Source organism: Lepus europaeus, chromosome 1 (assembly GCF_033115175.1).
Source record: "Lepus europaeus isolate LE1 chromosome 1, mLepTim1.pri, whole genome shotgun sequence".
NCBI classification, from domain to species: Eukaryota; Metazoa; Chordata; class Mammalia; order Lagomorpha; family Leporidae; genus Lepus; species Lepus europaeus.
In genome coordinates, this window is record NC_084827.1 from 139,998,088 (window position 1) to 140,024,781 (window position 26,694).

The 26,694-nt window shown below is 39.3% G+C and overlaps 1 protein-coding gene across 1 annotated transcript in view; it reads right to left on the reverse strand.

The window, feature by feature from the left end:
- HECW2 (HECT, C2 and WW domain containing E3 ubiquitin protein ligase 2) overlaps positions 1-26,694 on the reverse strand; it is a 335,902-nt gene that overhangs the window by 227,336 nt on the left and 81,872 nt on the right. The window contains exon 2 of the mRNA XM_062189442.1: positions 25,825-26,151. Coding sequence (XP_062045426.1) covers positions 25,825-26,116 — 292 coding nt within the window. The 5' untranslated portion in view covers positions 26,117-26,151. The remainder of the gene's footprint in view (positions 1-25,824; positions 26,152-26,694) is intronic.

Below are 26,694 nucleotides of genomic sequence, written 5' to 3' on the forward strand. Positions count from 1 at the left end.
GAGCCCTTTTGGGTTACAGGTAGTTAAAAAAAAATCCACAAAGCAGTAGAAGTTTAAAACGCAACCTCAATTCAGCACAAAGCCATATAGAAAAGAGAGTGGCCCTTGACATGACTCCGGGTGGCAAAGTCCAGACATCTAGGGCACTGGATGTGAAAGGACACACAACAGGAGGCACCCAAGCTCAGGAGATCGTAGTGCGAAGGCAGCAGGAGCATTGAGGAAGAAGTGAGAGAAGGAGCAATCAATGAGAGCCTTAAATCTCAAGCATTTTTAATTTAGAGTTTGGAATGACTTTGATGAAAAATATACTGAAAGACAAGCATGTCACTCAGTTTAAGAACTAGTAGTTATACTCCAAGTATTTAATAAAAACCTACTGTATTCATTTGCTAGAGTTGCCATGGTTCTTCAACAAAAAGTTCATGGAGAAGTATATTATGAAAAAACTATGAAAGGATTTCAAATTTTGTCTGCACTAAAAGAAATCCACTTTTCCACAAACTTTTTGAAGTTCCCAGAAAGTACTGGCTAACTTAAACAACAGGAATTTATCGTGTTACCAGTATGAAGGCTACAAGTCCACAATCAAGGTGTTGGCAGGGTTGGCTCCTTCCAAGGGCTCGGAGGGAGAATTTGTTCTGGGCTCCTCCCGTAGCTTGTAGATGATTTCTTCTGTTCACAGGGGATTTTCTCTATTCATAACGATAGCAGGCGTAGTGAACTAAGATTTATCCCAGTGACTCATTTTAACTTGATGACCACCAAAAAGATCCTATCTCCAAATAAGGCCACATTCTGAGGTACTAAGGTTAGGGTTTCCACATAAGAGTTTCAAGGGGTCATAGTTCAGCCCATAACGTGGGTTTTTCTAAGATACAGTTCTTCTCTACAGAATTTTTTCTTTAACTTTTTTTATTTGACAGGTAGAGTTATAGACAGTGAAAGAGAGAGAGACAGAGAGAAAGGTCTTCCTTCTGTTGCTTCACTCCCCAAATGGCCACCACAGCCGGCACTGCGCTGATCTGAAGCCAGGAGCCAGGTGCCTCTTCCCAGTCTCTCATGCGGGTGCAGGGCCCCAGCACTTGGGCCATCCTCCTCTGCCTTCCCAGGCCACAGCAGAGAGCTGGACTGGAAGAGGAGCAACCGGGACCAGAACCCAGCACCCATATGGGATGCCGGCACTGCAGGCAGAGGATTAACCAAATGAGCCATGGCGCCGGCCCTCTTTAATTTTTTATTTCAGCATAGTTTAGAATACTATACAGCAGTCAAAAACAGTGAAACCCGGCCATTTGCAACAAGATGGAGGAATCTGGAAAACATTATGCTGAGTGAAATAAGCCAGTCCCAAAGGGACAAATATCATATGTTCTCCCTGATTGGCGACAACTAACTGAGCACCAAAGGGGAAACCTGTTGAAGTGAATTGGACACTATGAGAAACAGTGACTTGATCAGCCCTTGCCCTGACTGTTGATGTACAATGCAATACTTTATCCATTATAGTATTTTTTTGTTCTAGTACTATTGTTTGAACTCTAATTAGCATAGTTTTAAATTTACAAAACAAAATTTGTGAAGTAGTACACAGATTTCCCATGTACCCTCTAACCCAACTTCCCCTTTAGTTAACATATTAATATATTTGCCTCAATCTATAAACTATACTCAGCAATACCTCATATTCGTATAATATATTTGTCTCTATGAGTTTAAAATCCAATTGTGAGATCAAGACTTAGCCACATGGGGCTGGCACTGTGGCACAGTTGATTAATCCTCCACCTTTGGTACAGACATCCCATATAGGCACTGGATTGAGTCCTGGATTCTCCTCTTGGCATCCAGCTCTCTCCTATGGCCTGGGAAAGCAGTAGAAGATGGCCCAAGCACTTGGGCCCCTGCACTCATGTGGGAGACCTAGAAGAAGCTCCTGGCTTCAGTTCAGCCCAGCCCTGGCCGTTGCAGCCATTTGGGGAGTGAGCCAGCAGATGGAAGACCTTTCTGTCTCTCTCACTGTCTTTGACTCTACCTGTCAAATAAATAAATAATATCTTTAAAAAAATAATATCTTTAAAAAAATCCAATTGTGAGGTCAAGACTTAGCCACATGACATAGCAAGAGCAACATTCAGAAAACGTAATCATTATAAGCTCTGTGTTTTGGTCAATAAGCTTTAGGGCAGTGGTTCCTAAACATCTGTATAGTCCCCATTCATAGTTGTTGCTACATTTCAGTGCCACCATTACATGATGCTTTATAATTTTTACTCTTTTTACTTAAGTTTATTTTAGTCCATTAATAGAAAAATCAGTATTCTTATCAAAAGCAAAAGGCAAACTTAAAAATAAATATATTACTATTAAATATTTTAAAACTGCCCATAAACTACCTAAAATCTTTTCAAATCCTTTCACCCCCACTTTAAAATAGTACTGAAGGCTAGCATAGTACCCTGGAAAAAGCACCCCAAATTAGGAAATTATAAGACAACTTTGGTCATAATTCTGTCCCCACCCACCTTAACTTGAGGAAGCAACTTGTCCTGTTTAGCTTCCCCCTCTGGTTTCCACCATCAGGTGGTAGAGTTACCAGGTAGACATAATTATATGAAATAGTGTTTTTAAAGAATATGAGTTTATAATTTTAAACATGGCGACTTAAAGTCTTTTGTCATCCACAGTTATATATGATGTGCTGCTCATAAAACTAAAGCGTTGTTGGTTCTGTGTTTAGCTGTCCTCCTATAGGTTCCTATGGACTTTTTCCAGCCACTTTTATTGTATTCAGTACTTTGGGATGGCTCTGTAAACAGATGAAGCCAATAATGTATTAACAGTAGCAACTGAGAGAAAGTATGGTTAACTGAGGTTACTAAAAACAAAAAGCAATTCAAATCAATCGGCAATCTACAAAAAGAGTTAAAGATTTTAAAAGCTATTATTAAAATGGTCTATTATGCTATATTATATGTGTGTACATATTGTATGTCCACATGGGGAAATTTTATTAAGAGTTTTATTTTAAATGGCTTATAGCTAAGATTGTCCATAAATTTAAGCTGCTAAAATCAATCAAAGATACATTTTAATTTGTGTGACCTGAATCTGTGTATCATGTTTTAGACTTGTTGGTAGAAAGAAACTAAAAACATTTTAGATGGTTGTGCTTAAGTTTACTGGCTAAACAAACTACACCATGTTAGATATTTAAGAGGTGTTTTCAAATACATGATTCTTAAAATTTATAGAAGGCATTGGACCTTCTGGTAAATGTTTTCTTAAGTTGTTATCTAATGGTTGAAACGGTTTGCTAAGTATTCATGTGATATTGCTATTGTCAGCAAGCGATCTAGGACTTGCTCCCTCATTTCTCTATTCTAAGCCAAACTTGTTCTTTCATTTCTCTATTCTCTTCAAGGTAGGAAACTAATTCTATTATGAAGGAATCTGTAGGATGCACAATTTAATCTTTAGACCTTATAAAAGAGATGGCTAACATTTTTCTGTAATAGCATAGCCAAAATAAGAACTTAAATAATAATCTCATAGCTAGATTCACTTCGCCATCAGCAAAGTATACAGTAAGTAGAAAAAACCTCCCTTTCAGACCAAAGGGAAAGAAAGTTTTAAAGTGAGAATATAATTTTCCTCATGGGCATTGTCTACCTTAGAAAAACTACTACAGAACATGCCTGTGACTATAGACTTGTAGTTCAGGCCACCGAAGATTAGAGATGGGACTTGGGCACTCCCTTGACTTGCATCCTCTGGCCTGCTTTAACACAAACCAGGAGGAAAAGAAAGCTAGGCATCAGAAGCAATGGGTGGCAGGCCTATTACTGGCTGATCTGTACAGTGATCTGCCCTCAAGGAGACCCAACAGGCCAGTCCACTGCAGTGGCTTTCAATGTGGTAAGCCTGGCCTTCAGCAGAAGTCAGCTTGTGAAGAGCCGTGGCAGCTCTGCCAAGAGTTGGATCACTGGAAATGGACCTGCCCTGGAGTCGAAGGATGCCCAGGTCAGAGCCACAGATCTTATTGGCTCTAAGCTGAAAAGCCCTTCACTCAGTCCAACTTCCAAAGTGACCACTGCAGCTGAGGGTATGGTCAAGTAGGGTCAGCAACATTGCAGGCAGAACTGTAAATTTCTTGTTAGAGATGCCCCCTGCCTTTACCTGGCCAGCTCTCCTCCCAGGCCAGCCAAGTAATGAAAGTCAACAGAGTGCCTTCCTCTAGGAGGTTCACACCTCCCTTAGGATATACCCCATGTGAAGAGATAGATAGGTCTGGGCCTCTGAACTTACAAGGCCTAAAGCCCAACAGATTATTATCAAGCCCCTTCTATCAGGTTCTATTTGCCTCTCAATCAGAAAAATTACTTGTAGCTTAGACAGCACCTTTCTTAGCTCCTCTAATAATGACTCTGTCCTTTGTTCTAGACCCTGTCTAGTGCACTTGGGCCTCATTCTTATGTAATCATAACCTCTACTCTACCACCAATGGCTCTACTCCCAACCTGTGTGTACTGATGGTCCTCTTCCCCACTTAATGCTGTATAATTGTTCAAACCTGGTAAATGCCACTCTTAGGGTCATTGGTTACTATCCTCACTCTGTCTTTTATGACCTTGTCTAAATATGATCAGAGTCGGCAAACTTGGAAGGCTTCCATAGCCTTGGCAACTCATGACGAGAGCCTAGGGTGGTTACTGGCGCCATAAACTAGAGTGTCAATTTGTTGGGTCAACAACAGGAGCCACTGTGCACTTGCTCCTCATGTGGGATCTCTGTCCTTAATGTGCTGTACATTGTGATTTAATGCTATAACTAGTACTCAAACAGTATGTTTCACTTTGTGTTTCTATGTGGGTGCAAACTGTTGAAATCTTTATACTAAATTGATCTTCTGTATGTAAAGAGAATTGAAAATGAATCTTGATGCAAATGGAAGGGGAGAGGGAGCGGGAGAGGGGAGGGTTGCGGGTGGGAGGGAAGTTATGGGAGGGGGAAGCCATTGTAATCCATAAGCTGTACTGGAAATTTATATTCATTAAATAAAAGTTAAAAAAAAAGAATATGAAAGCACTATAAAATATTATCACAGATAAATTAGAGGGCAAACCGAAGGCTTATCCTGCCATCCTACCATCTTTCCTATGTTCTCATTTGGAGTCCTCCTTTTTTTTTATTTGAGGTTTACTAGAGTTACACAGTGTACCCCCACCACCTGTCCCTTGCCTTTGCCTATAGGCTTGTGCCAGTCTTTACAGGAAGACTGGAGCTGTTCTTAGGGACAGGTGACCTCATTGCAATCACCTCGACCTTCTTGTCTCAAGAGCAGAGGCCGGTCCTGCCTTTAGCACTTGTTGGCAAGAATCAGTTCCCTTCCATCTCAGCTGTATCCCACCAATAAAAAGTTATCAAAAAGCACAATGAAGACAGTCTCCTGATTTTTCTCTTTTTCACTGCTTTGGAGTGAAGCATTTTGCTTTCCCATAAATAGTTCAGAGCCTGATGCCACATGAATTTTTCTTCAAAGGAGGTTCTCTCCAGGGAACCTCAGCACAGCTGCTGGTCAGCCTGACTTAAGCACCAGACCACAGAGAGACAACATTTGCCCCTACAGAATCATTTGAGGTCAATGTTACCTTTCTCATTTTCCCCAGGGGCATTCAACTCTAATTCACCTCTGAATCTAACACTGAAACCATGCCTGGCCTCCATGCCTATAACATCTCAATTTTCACTTTCAAAGTTCAGACACCAACCAGTCTTCCGCATCTCTCATACTATAGAGGACACACATAGAGTTCTTGGAGCAGTTCCCTTGACACCTCTCTCATTTGACATGAGGTGGAGAGAAGTACCCCCAGCCCTTTTTTGACAAAGAGCACGTGTTCCCCAAACATTGACAACAACTCAAAGAACAGTATTAAAAAGAAGGGCATCTTGGCCGGCGCCATAGCTCAATAGGCTAATCCCCCACCTTGCGGCACCGGCACCCTGGGTTCTAGTCCCGGTAGGGCCCGGGATTCTGTCCCGGTTGCCCCTCTTCCAGGCCAGCTCTCTGCTGTGGCCCGGGAAGGCAGTGGAGGATGGCCCAAGTGCTTGGGCCCTGCACCCCATGGGAGACCAGGAGAAGCACCTGGCTCCTGCCTCGGATCAGTGCAGTGCGCCGGCCGCAGTGCGGCGGCCATTGGAGGGTGAACCAACGGCAAAGGAAGACCTTTCTCTCTGTCTCTCTCTCTCTCTCACTGTCCACTCTGCCTGTCAAAATAAAAAAAATTAAAAAATAAAAAATAAAAAAGAAGGGCATTTCCAATAAAACCTGAAGAGTATTTGGGAGGAAAGGACAGAAGGAAGCTTTGGTAGAGAAAAGACCAATTGGCCAGAAAACTGGAGCATCCAAGACAGTGTCACAGTCAATGAAGAAACAAGCCTCAGGAAGAGGAGGCAGCAAAGAGCAATAAAACCTGGGGCTGAAGGGCACAGAATGATGGCTGAAGATTAAGGAAAGGTCTGCTCTCCAACTTTTAAGAGTTGCTATTTACTTGCAAGTGCATGGTTTTGGTAAATAGTAAGGATAGAGGGGTTAGTCCTAACCTCCTATAATTATAAATGCTTCATGCATGTCATTCATCACTTCAAATTTTCTTCTAATACAGATAGGGAAAACTTTCACTGAAATTTTTCAGCTGGTATACATTTTTAGGTAGTGCTCGTATCACTTTCACAAAACAGTAAATTGCATCAGTTAGAGTTTAGAGAAAGATGAGTAGATCTAAAATCCACAGCAAAAAAAAAAAAATGTTTATATGACCTACAGTGGTATTACCTCATCTCTGCCTTTCCCATGCCTGGAAGGTTATATAAGCAAGCTCTCAGTCCCACAGATGTAAAGTCCCAAAGACGGAGTGGGTGTTGTGGAGAAATGGATTGGGTGCTGCTTGTGCCAGTTTGAGTCCCAGCCAGTCTGTTTCTAATCCAGCTTCCTGATAGTACATCCTGAGAGCAGTGGATGATGGCTCAAGTACCTGGGACTCTGCCCTCTACATAGGAGATCTAGATGGAGTTTTGGGCTCCTGGTTTTGGCTGGCTCAGTTATTTTGGGTATTTGGGGAGGAAACTGGTAGATGGAATACTGATCGATCAATCTGTCTCTGTCACTCTCTCTTTCTGTAACTCTCCCTCTCTCTGCCTTTCAGGTAGATGGAAATACATAAACATTTAAACATAAAATAAAATCCAAAGTATGGGTTGCTGCATTACAACAGAAACCTGAGATAACACAACAAAGTATATCTGTGTATCTAATAACATAAGTCACTGAAAAACTACAGCAACTTAAAAACAAAGCCTCTTTGACTATAATAATGCTCATATAAACTGACAGTAAATATTAAAGGACTATTTTAGATTGTAATATAAAAACTAGTTAAAAAAGACTTACAAATCTTTATAATATGTTAAAGGAACAGAATCATCATATGCTACTGAATCTTCAAAGATGAAGTGATATTCATGGGAGGCTTGGCAAACACTCCTTCAACACACTGCAGTGTAACTGAGGCAGGATAGGAACAGGACTCACAAAACCAAGCCCCTCCCAACCCCACAAGTATCATCTTCCCTTGGAACATGTATCCATCTTCCACTGCAGGTCATTCCACCCAGCTCCAAACCAATCAGAAGCAAAGAGCATTAACACCCTAGCTGCAAAAGTCCCCCTGCTAACTGAGTGCAAACCCAAAGAAACCCAATGGGACCAATACATGACCTTGCTGGGATGGTGGCGGCAGTGGGCAGCACTGCCATTTTGATCCTGTCATGTGCAAGAGAAACAGCAGCACCTGTGCAGACCACCACGCAGGGTGCAAATCAAGGTGCTGTGTGTCAAGGTACTGCCATACCTCCTCACCCAAAAAATAAAAACATGAGCAGTTCCCCTCATTGAGCCAGTCAGTGGAACCTCTTCCCACCATCCTGTCTCCCCTGTACTCAAGCACAAGCCCCCAATAAACCTAGTCTGGGTTGTATGTTGGCCTCTTCTCAATTTCAATTGTACTTTGGACTTATGTCAATTTCCACAGAAATGCAGTTTTAAAAAAACTCTCATAACTGCACAAGCTTCCTGGGTACAAGAGGTCAGCATCATAACAGGCAGAAGTTTGCTGGGTTCAAGAGGCAAGATTGAGAAATACAGCAGTCTAAGCAGCATGGGGGCCATTCCAAAGCCCCAGTGAACACCTTGATTGGGACCATTTAACAGGCAGGTCTTCCAAGCACCCCACAAGGCTGGGTGGAACTTTAGCTTTTAATGATAGGATTTTGTTGTGGGTAGTGGTGGTGGTGGTTTAAAAAAAAATTTTTTTTTTTTAATTGAAACAGTCCCTTTACATAAGCTAACTTCTTCTCTGGCACTCAATGTTAGAAGCAATGTTGGAAGGAAAACTGGCTATGTTGGTTGTGGTTCCCTCCTAAAGGGTTTGTAAGCTTTAATAAAAATCACTGACAGGAAGCAACTGCAGCACCTAACTCCTTTTAAGAAGCAACTTCATGGCGAAGGAAATTTCTATTAGACACTATATTTGTTACCAGAATTTTCCTGAGTGACTATAGGTACATTACTTAATCCACTGAGCCTTCAGTTTCTCATGTGTTAAATGAGGCCTGTAGTGTAAAACCTCTACGACTTTCAGTTTTAAAATAAACTTCAACAGACAAGTGGTATATTTTAAGGATTCCAAGTGACAAAAATGTAGTATTTTGCTACCAGCATTCTATTTCCCTGAATAAGTAACACAGCTCACTCTTGAGTGAAACTTACTTAAAATTCTAGGGGTTCCAAGGACAGTCACTGTATAATACTGAGATGATAATGTTACTACTTATCTTACCAGCATTGATACAGTAAGAAAGAATTTTACAATTAACAAACATTCTTTTCTCTCTCTTTTCTTAAAGGTTTATTTATTTATTTGAAAGGCAGAGTTACAGAGAGGCAGAGGCAGAGAGAGAAGTCTTCCATCCACTGGTTCACTTCCCAAAACGGCTTTGATAGCCGCAGCTGTGCTGATCCAAAGCCATGAGCCAGGGGCTTCTTTGGGGTCTCTGACACGGGTGCAGAGGCCCAAACCCTTGAACCATTTTCCACTGCTTTCCCAACCCATTAGCAGAGAGCTAGGTCGGAAGTGGAGCAGTCAGGCCTCGAACCGGCTCCCAAATGGGATGCTGACAATGCTGGTGGAGGCTTTACCCGCAACTCCACAGCACCAGCCCCAACAATCATTATTTTCTTTTTATTTTATTTTATTTTATTTTATTTTATTTTTTATTTAGTAAATATAAATTTCCAAAGTACAGTTTATGGATTACAATGGCTCCCCCCCCCCAATTTCCCTCCCACTCGCACCCCTCCCATCTCCTGCTCCCTCTCCCATTATTTTCAAAAACAAATTGTATTAGTTTCTTAGCACTCCCTTCAGACAAATGAATCCAATGATGAATCAGAAAACTCCAGTTACCTGACACAGGCTGACTTATCACCTTGCTCCAACCAGCAGTTACCATGGGTCATGTGCACAGTACAGTTCACCTTGAAATATCTCAGAAATGACAGGTTTTGGCAGTTAAAGGAAAAAATGAAAAAATGGCTGTCACAGAGCCCAAAACTAAGAATTTAACCTTCTCCAGATGTTAGCTGAATTCTTAAATCTTTCTTTTCCACGTGGAATGTTTTATATCAAAAATACGCCATGGATTTGTACCCAACAAAAAACATTTACTTATTGGGATGCCTTAAATTCATGTAGTAAATCCTTAGAATCCTCTCAGTGAATTTACCAGCTGAAAACTTCCAGGTGTTCATTTTTTTAGCATTAGTCATTTAATAACACATTTCTTCTTCTTAATATTATAGTTTAGTGCTATACCTACAATCCCACAAAAAGCAAGATGTGTTGTTTCACAGTGAAAGTGTGATAACTTATTGATCCACCCAAAAGTTCCTAAGAGCACTTGCTTGTACTCAATATATAGCAGATATATTGTGAATACACAGGCACATATTTCATAAAATTAGAAATGCTACTGCCTTCATGCCAAATAAGATACCCTCTCAGAAAAATAGATGCATATTTGGGGAAACAAGAATGAACCCAAAACAACAACAAGCCCCCCCCAAAATGAGAGTACATCAAAGTAATCACTCTGAATACATGGAAAATGTTTTGGTATTTAAACATACAGTACTTTCAATATTGATTCCATAAATAAATAAAGAGGGAGCCAAAGCCAGTACATTGTATAATAACGAGAAAAGCTAGAATGTCTATTAACTATGATCTTAAATATAGAAGACGGTTTTGAAATTACTCCAAATACCTGGTACATAGTAAACTACTGCTGAGCAAATGAATGAATACTGAAAACACTCTGATCAATAAAAGCATTAGGAGAAAACTCTATGAAATAATCTTCAACTTAAAAGTATTTATGTTTAGATCCTAATGACTCTAGCCTAAACCTACTCTTTGACGAAATTAAATAAACTGCATGGATAATGCAGCACAGAGAGCTGGATAAGAAACTCAGTGTCTAGTAAGAACAGGGAATAGTTAAGAAACTAACAGAGCACTGGAGGTATAAACACGGGAAAAGATAACTTTCAACACAGTGTAATCAGCACTGAAACAGTGATAGGAAAACATTCCCAAGGGAGTAGAAAAACAGACCAACTGGCTCTTAGAGTTAGGGGTGCATCACAGACAGGATGACTTCTTGTCCTATCTAAAGTAAGGCACACAGAGGTCAGCCAAGCAGAAAGCAGGATGGGGATGGGGGCCCAGCCTTCAGTTCAGCATGCACTAGCCCTTCAGAAGAAAAATGGGCAAGTGCAGGTACAATTCCACCTCCTGGAATGACCTACTTTTACGTGTGAACACTGGACAAAAATCCCTAATTCATGCTAAGTCCAAATATCAACATCTTGATAAAGGCCTTTCAATATTAATGCCACCTCTGAATCCAGCCTAGGCATGAAACTGCTTCTTCTCCATGCTCTCACAACCTCTGTCATATGAGGGTCTTCAAAACGTTTGTGGAAAATGCATGTTAGAGGAAAATTATATATGTATTTCAAAAAACTTTCACTATGAAATAAATTTAACTCCATGCCCCACGGGCTTTTTGAAGTATCCTCATATTGTTCTGAACACACTGCATTAGGATTCTTAACTCCCTATCTGTATCTCACTCCACAAAACTGTGAGCTACTTCATACATTCATCTTATTGTCTAGTGGCAGACAAGCGGTAGGCTCTCAGCAAATATTTTATGGGGATGTGGCTGCTGTCTGCCTCCTATACAGCAGCAGTCCATGTGCACACAATTACAAATGTTACCTTGTTTTATCACCTTTGCATTGTTATGAAGTTGGTGCTATCTCATTTTATACAGGAAGAAAGTGAGGCACAGAATGGTTCAATAACTCTCCAAGCACCAACTAAGCAGCAAAAATTGGAATCCTGTTCTGTCCCATAACCCACTCCAAAGCCATCCTCCTAGCCACTCAGCCACCTGATCCTGAAGTTACTAGATCCAGGATTCTACTCAATTCAGGCTTTGTTTGTAGAAGAGGAATTAATGTAATTCTGGTAATGATTTTATGAAGCATAACAAATTGAGAAAATGTGACAGTTTACAATATTTGTCATTCTGTAAATTTTTGGTAAGGAAGAAAAAATTAGACTTTCTCAATGAGGATACATTGGAAGTTTTGTAATTCACAATTTAAGTAAAATTAACAGAAAAGTTAAGACTAAGGACTTAGAGTAAGAATCTGTTAATGTTACCATTAAATCTGAATTCTCACACTCTGGCCTTCACAACTTAAAGCAGACTGAAAATCCAAGTTGCTTTATGTGAGGTCCATGTGTAGTATACCCTACTGTGAAGTGAGGCTGTATTTACTCAACAATAATTGTCAACCAGATTGTGAGAAACAATTGATGGAAACAAATATAATGACTTTGATAGTTATCACAGCTCGAGTATAACCCAAAGACTGCCAATGTAAGGCTGGTTCTAGGACCATGACTTTGTAAGTAATGATAAAAATAGATACAGCAAAATTATAGAACATTTAAGAACCCATCAGGGGGAAACCCCACCAGAGAAAATAGGGAAGATTTTGGACATATCTGAAACCTTTTATCATAAGCAATACTAAATAGGGAAAAAGATATTCTTTAGTTTGGTGAATGAACTAGTTTCTGAAGTTAAATTTCTAAATTTCTCCTATGTTCAATCTATGTTTATAATGCAATTTTAGCTGTGTGTATGTGCTTTGTGAGAAAAATTCAACCCAACGTACTCTAGTGTTACTGATTAAGATTCGTTGGGATATTCCTTTTTTCAACATTTAATTGCTTACTTATGCAGTAGATTGTTGTTTTAACCTACTATTTTGTGCAGGTTTATTATGCAGAATATGTAACTGTAACAGCACTTATCTATTTAAAAGACCACAACAATAATAATGACCAATGTGGAAGAAGGGATTTAAAATGGGACAAAATTAAACGTCAATAATGAAAAAGATGTAGAGGGAAGTGATTTGGATGGAAAGATCCTAAGATTCTCATACAGTTTGAGGCATCTAGGGATACTGACTCATTATAGCTTCTGTTAATTCAACTTTACATGTCAAAAACTTAAAGAATAACCACTAATAGAATGTAACTAGAATGTTTAGATTCAAAGAAAATAGACTGAGAAAGGAAGTACATGGACAGAATAAAGAAAACTTAGCTTTTCAGTGGAGGGCATTAAAATAAGATAAAATAACTAAGAAAAAGCAGAATGCATATAAAATGAGAGAAAAATCCAAATACATAGAAAACAACAGCAAACATAAAAACACTCAATGTACCACTTTTAAAAAATGCCCATTCAAACTGAATTGAAATTCATAATGTTATGGATTATTTACAGTAGATAAATTTGAAGCATGATGGATGGCTGAAGGCAAATCAGTGAGAAAAGACTCACCAGCCAAAAGCTAACCAGAGGGAACAATCTAGCAGGTGATAACAGAGGAGACAGACTTTATGAAAGCTATCAGGATGAAAAGATGGCATTATAAGCATCCATCCATTGTTCATAAGTGTGCCCACTATTTAGTCCTTAGAAAATCATGAAAACCCTATTATAAGCTTTAAAATCAGTATGTGTGAGTAAACAGTTATTTTGTGAGTCAATAATGGGTTTTATCAGAACGAAAAATTTCTAAATATACCTATGCCATCTCCACTCCATCACAAAATATTTACAATTACTGAATAGTTATGACAATATAAGCCTCCCATGGAAAAATGATATAAATCAACAAAGGACAGAGATGGGGAAAGTCAGCATTTCTCAACTAACTGGGTGGGGAATAAAAATATCTCGATCTATGGACAGAAAAACATCTGTTTTCAGTGGTGCTGCAACCACTGTGTTAAGGAATAAAATAAACCAATAAACTTATTTAGATATTAGAACACTGACCTACACAATTTTCAAAAATCTATGTAATGTTCAGGGAAATCTCTTATAAACATTTTGGACACATGGACTCCTCTGTGATCTAGGTCTTTGACATGCATTTAAGAAACAGCCACAATGATCTGAGACCCCAACGTGATACGTGAATTCAGATTCCACTAATGCTACAATGCCTCTGTAACGATCAGGCACTGCCTTGGTACTGCTTTTTGGGTATGTTCCCTCATTTGGTCCTCTTGGAATATGTATCACAAAGTATGATACTTTCTAACCCCCACCATATTTTACTGCAGTGACCATACAAGAACATCTTAGTGGACCAGAGGACCAGACAGGCTGTTAGCAAGGCATATCCACTATGGACGAGACATTGCCAGAACATACTCAAGAGCTCCTCCGCATTAGCCAGTCCCCTTATAGTTAGGCAGAATCACGCTAACAATACTGAACAAGGGGCTCTGAGCAGAGGTGAATTGTGTCTCCTTGATGACAAAGCATTTAAGAGTCAGTATAAGTCTACAGCTTTTTCTTCCCATAGTACCTAAGGAGCCATACATTCTCAATGGCATAATGAGAAGATGGATGAGCCTTTAATTATCCGAGATGACAAAAATAAAAATGGTGGTAGGTCTGAGTCCCTAAGTGACACAAATGACTGAAGTCCACTGCCAGCCCATGTTGGACATATAGTATTTCCAATAGAAAGTCTTTTGTTCTGTTCAGTCACTAAGAAATTGCAGCACAATATGACCTATCATGACTAATGGCACAAAGTAACAAAAATTAATTTAGAGTTCTTATTCCAAAAAATAAACTTCATATTCAAAACTCTTATTTTCTAAGAGCATTTTAAAATTTTAAAGATATAACTATACATAACTTTTGTTTGGCAATAACCCACTAAAAATAGCAAAAGAACTTATGAATAGCATTCAACTATATTTGATAGCTATCCTGAAAATGAAATATGTAACACATTAATGTTTTGTTCCATCTCACTGAATTTTGTATTAAATTGCAGATTTCCTGTTATTTTGAAAAGCATATTGATTGAGAGTTCACAAAATACTCTATTATTGAGTATTTATATTTTAAGTATTTACATAGTTTCTAGGGCTACATTTCAAAGAAATGGATTTGTTTTCTGTAAATAGAAATAGCACAGTGAAATTCCTTCTTGTGGCTTCACTCCATGAGTAAATTCCTACAGCAGCTTTCAGGTCACCAGTTTCATTAGCAGTAGCCAAATGACAGTTTTGTATACAAGTTATCATTTAATCCTCATGATACTGGTACTTTTCTTAGATAATTTTTTATAGATAAGGAAACTGAGCTCTCAATAATTGTTTTAAAATGAATATATAAATTGATTTATTTGAAAGGCAGAGACAGACAGAGGGATGGAGGGATGGATGGAGGGGTGAAGCAGGGGGAAGGATGGAGAGAGACAGACAAATATCTATAATCTACTGGTTTACTCCCCAAACATTCACAACATCAGTGATGGGGCCAGGCTGAAGACTGGAGGCTGGTACTCAGTATGGGTATCCCACGTGAGTGGCAGCAACTCAAATATTCGATCCATCACATGCTGCCTTCCAGAATGTACATTAGCAGGAAGATAGAATCAGAAATGGGGCTATAACTCAAATCCAGATATTCCAATGTGAGATGCAGGCAGTATTTTTAATTAATTTTTCCCCAAAGACACCTTTTATTTAAGGAATACAAACTTCATGCACTTCATAAGTACAACTTTAAGAATATAGTGATTCTTCCCACCATACCCACCTCCACTCACACTCGCACCCCTCTTCCTCCTTATTCCATTCCCAGTCCCATTCTTCACTAAGATTCATTTTCGATTAACGTTATAAACAGAAGACAACTCTATGTACTAAGAGTTCAACAATTTGCATTAAAAAAACTATGAGACAAGGGCTGTTCAAAGTCGTTGCATACTGGGGCCTGCTCTGTGGCGTAGCAAGTAAAGCTGCCGCCTGTAGTGCCGGCATCCCATATGGGCACCAGTTCAAGTCCCAGCTGCTCCACTTCCCATCCAGCTCTCTGCTATGGCCTGGGAAAACAGTAAAAGATGGCTCAAGTCCTTGGGCCCCGGTACCCATGTGGGAGACCCAGAAGAGCTCCAGGCTCCTGGCTTCAGAAGGGCGCAGCTCCATCTGTTGCGGCCAATTGAGGAGTGAACCAATGGATGGAGGACCCCCCCCCCCACTTCCTCTCCTTCTCTCTGTAACTCTGACTTCCAAATAAATAAATCTTAAAAAAAAAAGTCATTGCATCTTGAAGTTAATTTCCCTTTTTTCTTTTTTTAGAAACTTAATTAACTTTAAAGAAGCACCCAAGAATGACACATCTTTTGTGAGCACTTAGACATAATTAGAATAGAACTCTTTGAGGACACAGGTCCTGCATGGGAAGTTAGTACACAGGGATTTCTGTTGTTAATTTAACAATTAACACTCTTATGGATGATGTCAGTGATCACCTGAGGCTCTTGACATGAGCTGCCTAGGCTATGGAAGCCTTTTGAATCCAAAAACTCTGTCAGTTTTTAGACAAGGCCATAAGCAGAGTGGAATTTCTCTCCTCCCTTCAGAGAAAAGTACCTCTTTCTTTGATGAGCATTTCTTTCCAACGGGGTCTCACCAACAGAGATCCTTCATGTAGGACATTTTCTGCCATAGTGTCTTGGCTTTACATGCTTGAAATGCTCTCATGGGCTTTTCAGCCAGACCAGAATGCCTTACGCGCTGATTCTGAGGTCAGAGTACTACCTAAAACAATTGTCATTCTCTGAGTCTGCTGTGTGGACTGCTTGCCATGTTGGAGCATTCACTCCTTTTTAATTATATTTATTATTATTACCAGACACTTAATCCTATCCATATGATCACTTTAACACATAAGATGGTATTTTTAACACGCAGCTTAAGGGAATTTGAGGTCCCAGTGCAAGTTTACAGTTGTAATTATGAAGTGTATGAAGTTTGCACCTGTAAAGCTGTATAGGTCTGCATACATTCCTACAGATTTACTTCTAAGGGTGCAGGCAGCATCTTAATCACTGTGCCAAATGCCTGCCCTGAAAACTGAGGTTAAAAAGATTAAATAATCTGCCAAGGTCATTTAGCTAGTCATTCACTGAATTTGCTAGTCTGTGTGACTATTGCACCTGTGCTGTCAACCACTGCTAACTCCAGAGTTTCTCAAAGTTTGCTGTTTGTGATGTTCCTGGATGGTTCACAGACAAATGCAATTTCTTAGCAACTGATGCATGTTGGAAACCAAAATATCTAACATAGCAAATCCTTCCCTAACACCAATACTCACAGCAAGGTCAGGGTTGACAGCTAGTTTGCTTTTTTCTTAAGACATGGGTTATTTCATTTAACATAATTTCCTTAGCTTCACTCATGTTGTCACAAGATGATAGGATTTTCTTTGTTTTTGTGATTGAGTAATGTTCTATTGTGTATATCAACCATACTTTTTAAACCATTCATCTACTGATGGACACGATAGACACTAAGGTTAATTCCATATTATTATGGTTATAATGAGTAATGCTGCAATGGAAGTGCAGATATCCCCTCAACATACTGATTTTATTTCCCTCATATACATACCCAGGAGTGGGACAGCTGGATTACATGGTTGTTGTAGTTTTAACTTTTCATGTAATCTCCATTCTGTTTTTCTTAGTAACTTTGCTAATTTACATTCCCTCAACCTTCTTCAAGGGTTCCCTTTTCTCCACATCCTCACCAGCAGCTCTTGTATCTCATCTTTTTGATGATACACATTCTAGCAGCTATGAGGAAATATCTTACAATGGTATTAATTTATATTTTCCTGGTTACAGATGTTGAGCATTTTTTATATATTGTCCACTAGCCAATTCTGTGTTATCTCTTGAGAAACATACATTCAGGTCCCTTGTTAATTAAATGGTTTAAAGAGGAATATTAATTGTATAACTGATAATACAACATTGCAAAAATCAAGACGGTGATAAGCAAATAACTAAAGACTAGAAAACATTGGACTACATTTCCAATAGAGGAAAAAAGCAAATAACAACAACAAAGCCTAGACAGGACTATTCTGTCCCAGCCTTGACTCTGTCCCTGACAAGTTGGATGGTATCACCACTCTGGACATTATTTACAAAATATCAGCTTAAATTTTGATATCTTAAAGCTCTCAAACTCATAATTATAACTATAATGGCTTGGTTCACTATTGCAATCCTAGTTTATTTTACTGTACAAATGCAAAAAAAGAAAAAGAAAAGTGTCATAATACATTATCCATGATACTTTTTTAAGACAAAATATAATTGTTCTGTCATTCATTTTTGAAGATATAATCAATGCATGGATACTGAGAAATATACTTAAAGTGTATTTCAGAGAAATTCTGCTAAATAATTTGTTACTGGTCCATGAAAATATAAGAAACTGGGGCCAGAATATGAAATACCTACAACAACAAACTCATTATTTACAGTAGATGAAATTTTTCCATACAAAGATCTTCTCAATGAAGGAAGCAGCACATTGATGTACAATCTGGAAAACATGTATTGTGTTTTCACAGAACAGGAACTGCAAAGCAGCACTTCAACTAGCACTAATGTACAGAACAGTTTATGCTGAAAATATACCTGAAACTGCCTACCAATGAGAGCAACAAATTAAGCCTTTTGAAGTGTTTACTTTTCTTTTGAATGGCCAGAAAAATAAGCCTAAGACTAAAGGCTAAAGAGGACTAGGTGGTGAGCCTGAAACATATTTAATGTGCTTGGCCTCCTTTTTAAACTGTAACCATAGAATTTTTCATTAAAAGCTATTTGTGTTGGGTACCTTAAGTGTTATGCACAAGTTAAGAATTTGGTTGTTTCTACTTGATGAGCGTGGGAAGAGGCAATGGGCAGCACTGTCAAATTTGTAAGGGTCAGTTTTAATTTTGGAGACTAACCATAACTGACAAATCTAGTGATTTCTGAAAAGCATCAATAAGGCATTCGCTGTAATTTGGAGATTCTGATCTGTAGCTACATTGTGCCCATCTTTAGAAATCTTGGGGTCTACACTAGATGTTTCAGAGGAAGTAAATGTAATTAGCATATGTTTTGAGAGCCATGCTCACACCACACTTTCCCCCTAATAGTGGTTTGGTACCTTCATTATTTATTTATTTATTTATTTGTATTTCTAATAGGACCTATTTACTGCATTTACAAGCCTTTAAAAGACTATTTTTCCAATCCATGTCAATATATTTTCCCTCCAGACTGGTAGTGCTAAAAGTCATCTGGAGTGAGTTATACAGAGCAAAACATTATTAACAATTAATCAAACAAAAACAAAACTCACACTTCTAGAGGGGAAGGAAAGGTAAGCCAAGAGAAACACAATCAAATGCAGAGTGTGCCAAGAAGCCACACCTTGCCAGCACAGTGTTCCATTAAATTCTTTCTCCACGGGGACTTATTTCTATAGAGACCATCTCTCTGTTCCATAAATAAAACTAGAAGTTGCTAGGACACAGTCCTAGCAGGCTTCTCAGGACATAACTGAAGGAGAGAGGCTGCATCCTGCCAGGAGGCTTAGAAATCTGAAGCTATTTCTGACACACGTGCTATTGTTATGAAACAAGATCCTCAGTGCATCTATTTCACAGAGCACTAGAGAGAATTAATTATGCATACCACTGTTTAGCCATAAAAGCCTTAATTTCATGACTTAATTTGGACCCCAAAAATCTTTTCCCATCCTGATCTCACATTTCCCATTTTCTTTCAACTCTTCCAAATCTATCACTTTACTTGGTTTCATTTAATAGGACCCCCCCCCCCCAAAAGAAAAAACCTGTCTTGCCTATTGTTAAGTTACTAATTACCCATTTGAAAGATTCTTCCCATCACTATTTGTTTTATTAAATCTCTGAAAATTTCTGTATGGCTTGGAGTTGCTTTCAAAATTTTTGCTACTTCCTTTAAAAACAACCTAGTGATGTTTACCTATATTAAAACCATCCTAGGCATTCTCCATGGAGAAGTAACTACTGAACTGAAGTAACCCATTCACTCCTCACCCTGCATTTGCTGCAGCAGTTAAGATCCAGTTCCCAGTTCAGGATGCCTGCATCCCCTATCAGCATTCCTGGGATTCACCTCTCAGCTCTGCTTTCAATTCCAACTTCCTGCTAATGCACACCCCAGGATGCAGGAGGAAATGGCCCAAGTACTTGGGTCCCTGCCATCTGTGTGGTAGACCCAGATTGAGTTCCAGGCTCCTGGATTTGGCCTGGTCCAGCCCTAGCTGTTGCAGGCATTTGGGTGGGGGTAGGGGGTGGACCAGATGATGGAGGATCTTCCTGTCACTGAGTCTGCATTTTTCTGTGCCTTTAAAGTAAATGGAAATAAATAAATTTTAAAATATTTATTTATTTATTTGAAAGTCAGAGTTACAAGAGAGAGGAGAGGCAGAGAGAGAGAGAAAGAGAGAGAGAGGTCTTCCATTCGCTGGTTCACTCCCCAGTTGGCCAAAGCTGATCCAAAGCCAAGAGCCAGGAGCTTCTTCCAGGTCTCCCATGTGGCTGCAGGAGCCCAAGGAGTTGGGCCATCTTCAATTGCATTCCCAGGCCATAGCAGAGAGCTGGATTGGAAATAGAGCAGCCGGGACTTGAACTGGCGCCCATATGAGATGCCGCCGGCTTTACCCTTAAGCCACAGTGCCAGCTCCAACAAATAATTTTTAAAAGCAATTGTCATCCCCCTACTTCCATTTCTCATCTTTCTAGCAATACTACAGACTAAGTTAGGAGCAACTTCCAGTATAAGAAAGCCTAACTATGGGTGGGGATTGTGGCACAGAGAGTTAAGCCACCACTTAAGATACCCACATTCCATATTGGAGTGCCAGTCCAAGTGCCAGCTGTTCTCTTCCAAACCAGCTCCTTGCTAATGTGCCTGGGAAGCAGCAGATGACAGCCCAAGCACTTGAGTCCCTGCCACCCATGTGGGATACCTGGATGAAGCTCCTGGCTCCTGGCTTCATCCTGGCCCAGCCCCAATCATGAATTAAACAAAAAAGGGATTTTTTTTCCCCACAAAATAACAAGAACTTGGAGTGCCCATCCAAGCACTTTCTATCTTGTCATGCTCATGACTTCATGGTTGACTTCATGGTTGCTGCACAGATGTAACTGCTCATGACATCATATCCTTTCATCACAGTTTCAGGTATAAGAGAAGGGAAATTTAAAAGACTGGTTTTTCATGGGGAAGTGATGTTCCCCCATAATCTTCCCCTCGTATCTCACAGGACAGAACCGAATCATGTTCTCCTCCTAGACTACTCCATATTTTGATTCATACAGGTTTAGAACTTCCTTGAGTCTGGGGAAGGCGTATCTATCCAGGAATCAAGGACGGGTTAGCCACCCTCCTGAGCATACCAGGGCTCTGCTGTATGGAGAACAAAGCAAGAAAGGTCAAGACCACAGTTCTGTCACACGTCCCTCTCTCTATGGAAAGGCAAAGCCTTGTAGAAGTGAGAAGACTGTCTCTTCAATGAATTATGAGGTCAAAAGAACCCATCTTAGCACCAGGGGCTTCTCAGGACATTACTGAAGGAGAGAGGCTGCATCCTGCCAGGAGGCTTAGAAATCTGAAGCTATTTCTGACACACATGCTATTGTTATGAAACAAGATCCTCAGTGCATCTATTTCTCTGATTAAGATCAGGTCTCCATTCACTCAGTTTGAGGACCAGGTAAACAAATCTTACTGTTAAACATGTCTGCAGTTCTGTAACTATAGTGATAAGCCATATTTAGCATCCGAGACCTGAGATCTGGGATGGTTAAGACCACTCATCGTTGAAGATCTGCTAGGGAAAGGGCTCTAAGTCAAATAGAAAATATAGTAAAAACTGACAAACACTTGAGAACCAAGCAAGCAGTTTTTTTCCAAAGCTCTATGAAAATACCTAGATAGAAAAATTAAATGAGATTTCTTACCTCCCTCATATGTGAAAAGTATGGGAGGAAAATCTGCTTCAGGCCATGATGAAGTAAACAGCACCACACTAGCCTTCCCTTCCTAATGTAAACACACATAATGTTGGGAGGCAGTGGTTTTCAGACACTGGATAGCAGGTGGTAGGAGACTGTAATTCCAGAGAGAAAAGAAACTTATGATATGACTCCAGATCTCATCCTGGGGACAATTTCCTGAGTACACTGTAAAGAGCTGGGGTCCACAGCAGTTCCTGCTGAGCTACACAGGCAGAGCAGAGTGTGGGTCAACTGAAGTGGCCAGACTTCCAGGTCAGAGCACTGCAATGGAGAGAACCATGAAGTCAAAGTCCATATGAGGGTCCCTTACAGGGCTTCAGCCAAGGTCCGAGCTGTGCGTGCTCACAAAGAGAAGCTTTATAGAAAGCTGCTGCTACAAGGGCTGAGGAAGCAACAGAATTACTAGAGCTTAAGCATCACTGGAGAACACTGGGGCTATAGTCCAACCAAATAAAGAGACTTGCTTAACATTCTAGGTAATGAGGTCAAACATGAGAAATGTTTGGGAATAAGTACAATGTCCTAGATTAAGGTATACCATAGGCCTACCTTAACAAACTCCAAAATCAAGATATAAAAATATCAATAGGGGAGAGCAAATTTAAGGGCTCAATCTCACCAAGTCAGAAATTCTGGGTACTACACTGGCATTCCATAGATCCCTCCTAACAAAATGTAAAATCAAACCTACAAGTTCAAGCAAATAATTGTGAATACTACAAAAATTATACTACTGTTTTGCAGAATTTCGGCAACACAGAATCCTCAATATCCAGTATAAAAGAAAAACTGCTAGCTACGCAAAGAAACAGGAAAATGGGAACCATGATCAATTGAGAAAAAACAGTCAATAGAAACTGAGCCTAGAGCAGGCATTTAGCCTAGTGGTTAAGGAGCCAATTGGGGTGCCTGGGTTCGACTCCAGCTCCTGCCTCTTAATGAAGGCAGTGGTGGAAGTTCAGGTGGTTCCTGCCACCCCCCAGGGAGACCTAGATTGAGTTTTAGGCTCCCAGCTTTGATACCAGACTAGCCTGGGTCATTGCAGGCATTTGGATAGTAAACCACAGACAGTAACAGACAGTAAGTATCTTTCTTCCTCTCTCTCTCCCTCCTCCCTCTCTCTCGCTCTCTCTCCCTCCAGACCCCACCAGCCCATCTCTCCATCTGTCAAATAATTTTTTTAAGAAACACCAAACAACCAACAAACCTGACCCTGAGATTGTCTAGATATTGAAATTAGAAAACAGAGACTTTAAAGAAATGGTATTCAATTCAACTGAAAGAATGGAACAAAAAATTATCTGAATGGGTTAACATTCAGGGACTGTTAAAAGATAGGGAATCTCATCAAAGAAGTAAAAACTATCAAAATTGGAAAAAATACAGATTCTGGAAGTTAAAGTCAAATCAATGAAATTTTAAAATCCAATGGATGGGACTGACAACAGAACGGAGATGAAAAAGAAAAAGTTAGTGAACTTGAAAACAGCTAAGAATAAATGATAAAATTTGAATATCAAAGAGAAAACAGATTAAAGGAAAATGAACCAGATCCTAAGGGCCTTGTAGGACAACATGAAATGATCTCAGAAAAAAAGAAGCAAAATATAAAAAATAGAAAAACCACTTGGGGAAATAATGGCCAAAACTTTCCTGAAATTCACCAAAAAAATTAATTTACAAAGTTGAAAGACTCAACTAGGATAAATGAAAAAAAAAAAAACTGCATCTAAGTATATTGTAAACAAACTGCTAAAAACCAAAAATAAAGAAGAAATCTTGAAAGCAGTCAAAGAAAAATGAGACATGCTATCAACAGGGGAAAAAAAGATACATTAATTTACCTAAGAATGATACAGAAGCTTCTTGAAATAAACTGAGGAAGAGTTGGCACTTTTTAAAAGAGATTTAATGTCCTACTTTTGCTTTCCTAGTGATATCCACGTGTGACTTTCAGAGTTAATACACTGATCTATAGTTCCTCTAGAAAGTAAAATGAAGAGCACCACAGTTTTGTTGTCTGGGTCTCTTGGAGACAAGGGGAATTGTGCTTCGGACTCCTTAGGTTCTCCATGATTAAATTTACACAGAGAAATACAGGAAGTGAGGTGCAGAAATATAAAGGATGGTAGGGGAAAAAAAAAGGAAGTAATAAAAGTCAGTATTTTAAGTGATTCTCGCATCTTACAAAACAAGTTATTCACAAACAAAATAAATCACGTTATGTGAGGAAGTTAAATTGATTATTTCCAAGGGAAATACCTCGTAAAACATTTTTAAAGCACAGAAACACAATCTGCTATCTACAGTCTCATGTTAAGATTTAGATTTTAATATAAAATAAATACATGATATATAAATATAATTTAAAATAGGAAAATTGTTATGAGAAAAGTTATATGAGATCCAAAAGGGTGAATTTAGGGGTTAGTGTTCAGCCTAGCAGTTAAGACACTGGTTAGGAGGCCCATGTCCCATACTGAAGTACTTGAGTTTGATTCTAGGCTCCAGCTCCTAACTCCAGCTTCCCTTTTACTTCAGACCCCGGGAGCCAATGGTGATGGCTCAAGTGGTCGGATTCTTGACATCCATGTGGGAGACCTGGATTCAATTCTCATCTCCTAGCTTCTGGCTCATTTTGGGAGTAAACCCAAATTCTGGGCATTTTAAGAGTGAACATGGGAGCACTCTTGCACTCTCTCTTCTTTCTCACGCTCTCTCTCTAAATATATAAAAATAAACAAAACAAAAGTGGTAAATTATATTAAAACCAAAAGGGTTATTATAAAGTCTCATCAACACTGTGAGTTTATGACCATAGAAATACAGATAAAATATTAAATCATATATCTTCCTCAATGTGAATGTGTGTATATATATATATATATATATATATAGACACACATGTAGAAAATGCTGACTATAAAGACTTTTCTTTTTTTGTTGCCATAAGAGAAAAAAAGAGACTAATTCACAGAATTCCTTGTCATTTTAGATTTCTTATTATCTACTACGATTAAGCAATAAGAGTTACATGAGAAAATATAAACCCAATTTTAAAAATATTTTACTCAACACAAAATTCTCTATCCCAGAAACCCATAAATTTCAGTAGATGTAACATTTTAACAAAATTTCAGAAAGGATGCTCCTTTGTTTCAAACCAATACTTGTCAACAGTAGACACTATGGACAGCTCCTTGCTGTGGGGAGTCTCTCATGTATATTACATGGTGTTTAGTAGCCATCAATTCTCCTCCTCCCACTGTGACAACCAAAAATGTCCCCAGGCATTGTGAAATATCCCCCATGGGACAAAACTGCCATTGGCCAAGAAGCACTGCTAAGAACAGATCTTTTGTTCCTCTAATTTATTCACTTTAAAAAAGGATATTTGGTTTATAATTTACATAGGAAGCAACCTTGCTTTACTAATAAGGTATCTGGTGTTAAATTTTGAAAGCAATTTCCTCCACTCAGTGAAAAAATTCTTATTACTGGGTTGGATTTAAATTTCTTAATGGTTAGTTAACAGGTTCTGATTTTTACTTTCAAACAAAGCACACTTTACACTTTCTGTAAGGCTTCATTCAACACCTGCTCACCTATGAATAACAAATACAACTCAGCTAAACAAAGCTGGAACAAATAACAAGTATTTTTAAGTCATTTGTGAGAGCATGATACTGTCTTCACGGAACTCATCTAGGACACATTCAAGGGATTCTGAAATAAAAGGCACTTAGTTGCAAGTTGTTCTTAATCAAATTAGCCTTTCAAAAATATAGTATATTTCCCATACAGGTTACCAAAATTTCAGCATCTATTTCATTAAACATCATTTCATTGTCTTAAAACATTAGCAAGTGTTAAGAAGCATGTTTTTCCAAAACAAGACTATCGATCAAATGCAAACATACTGTAACATCCGCTGGCTCTGGCATTTAATTAGTAAGAGATGTAACCAGAAGATTCACTGATGAAAAAAGATATTTATAACTGTTGACTCTTCCTTTCATAAAGATGAGAGAAAAATCCTCAAATCTTGCTGTGTGTGTTAGTGTGTATGTATCTTTTTTTTTTTTTTTTCCAGGAGAAAACACATGGCAATGTCAGGGTAAAAATATAGGCTCTGAGTCACATGCAAATCCATTTCATTTGACTCACCTATATGATAAAGTCCGATCCAATCACTGGGGTCCACCTCCTCTTTAATATCCCAGAAGATGATGAGGTTCTGGGCTTGCCCCAGCGTGTACTCATACATGCTGGCAGTCAAGCTGGAGCGGCTCTCTGAAGTCACCAGGTCCGTGTCGCTGTTGGCCCGCTGCAGGGTCATGTTCTCTGGCAGGGAGCTCTGGGCGGCAAGGCTCTGCAGGTTCTCTGGGCTCAGTGTGTACCGCATCTGGGGATTTCGCCGTCGCACAAAAAGCAGATGCTCCCGGGCTGAGCTAGCCATCCCGTCTGCCTCTCTGAGGATGGCTTCCTACAACGCTGCAAGAAAGACAAGCGTAAAACATCACTGTCACAATGCAAAGAATTAGATTGCAGCTTCCCAGAAATAAAGCCTTGAGGAATGTTTATGAAAGCCCAACCATGAGATAATCTTCTGCTGTCAAAATAAAATCTATTATTCTACTGTCAAGTGACAAAGTCAGGAGCAACCTCCAGACTCTGAGGTCACATGACCCCAAAGCGGCCACACACCTGTGGGCTCAGTCTCACTTGGCACAACTTCATCCTGGGATTTCTCGACCATCCCTTTTAGGTCTGCCCTTTCTCAAGCACCCCTCCTTCAGATATGGCATCCTTTTTTCTTTTTCCTTCCCACACACAGATTTATTTCATGCTGCAATTATATTTTGAAACAGCAAAACAGAATTTTAACACATACTAAGTACAGCTTTAAAAAACTGAATACAATTTCCTTAGCACAGGAATGCAATTCATGAAAGGGTTTTTGGGCGAGTCGGGAAGCTTTCTCATATGTCACCTCTTAAATACAACAGCCATCATATGTAAAACTACAACATCCCA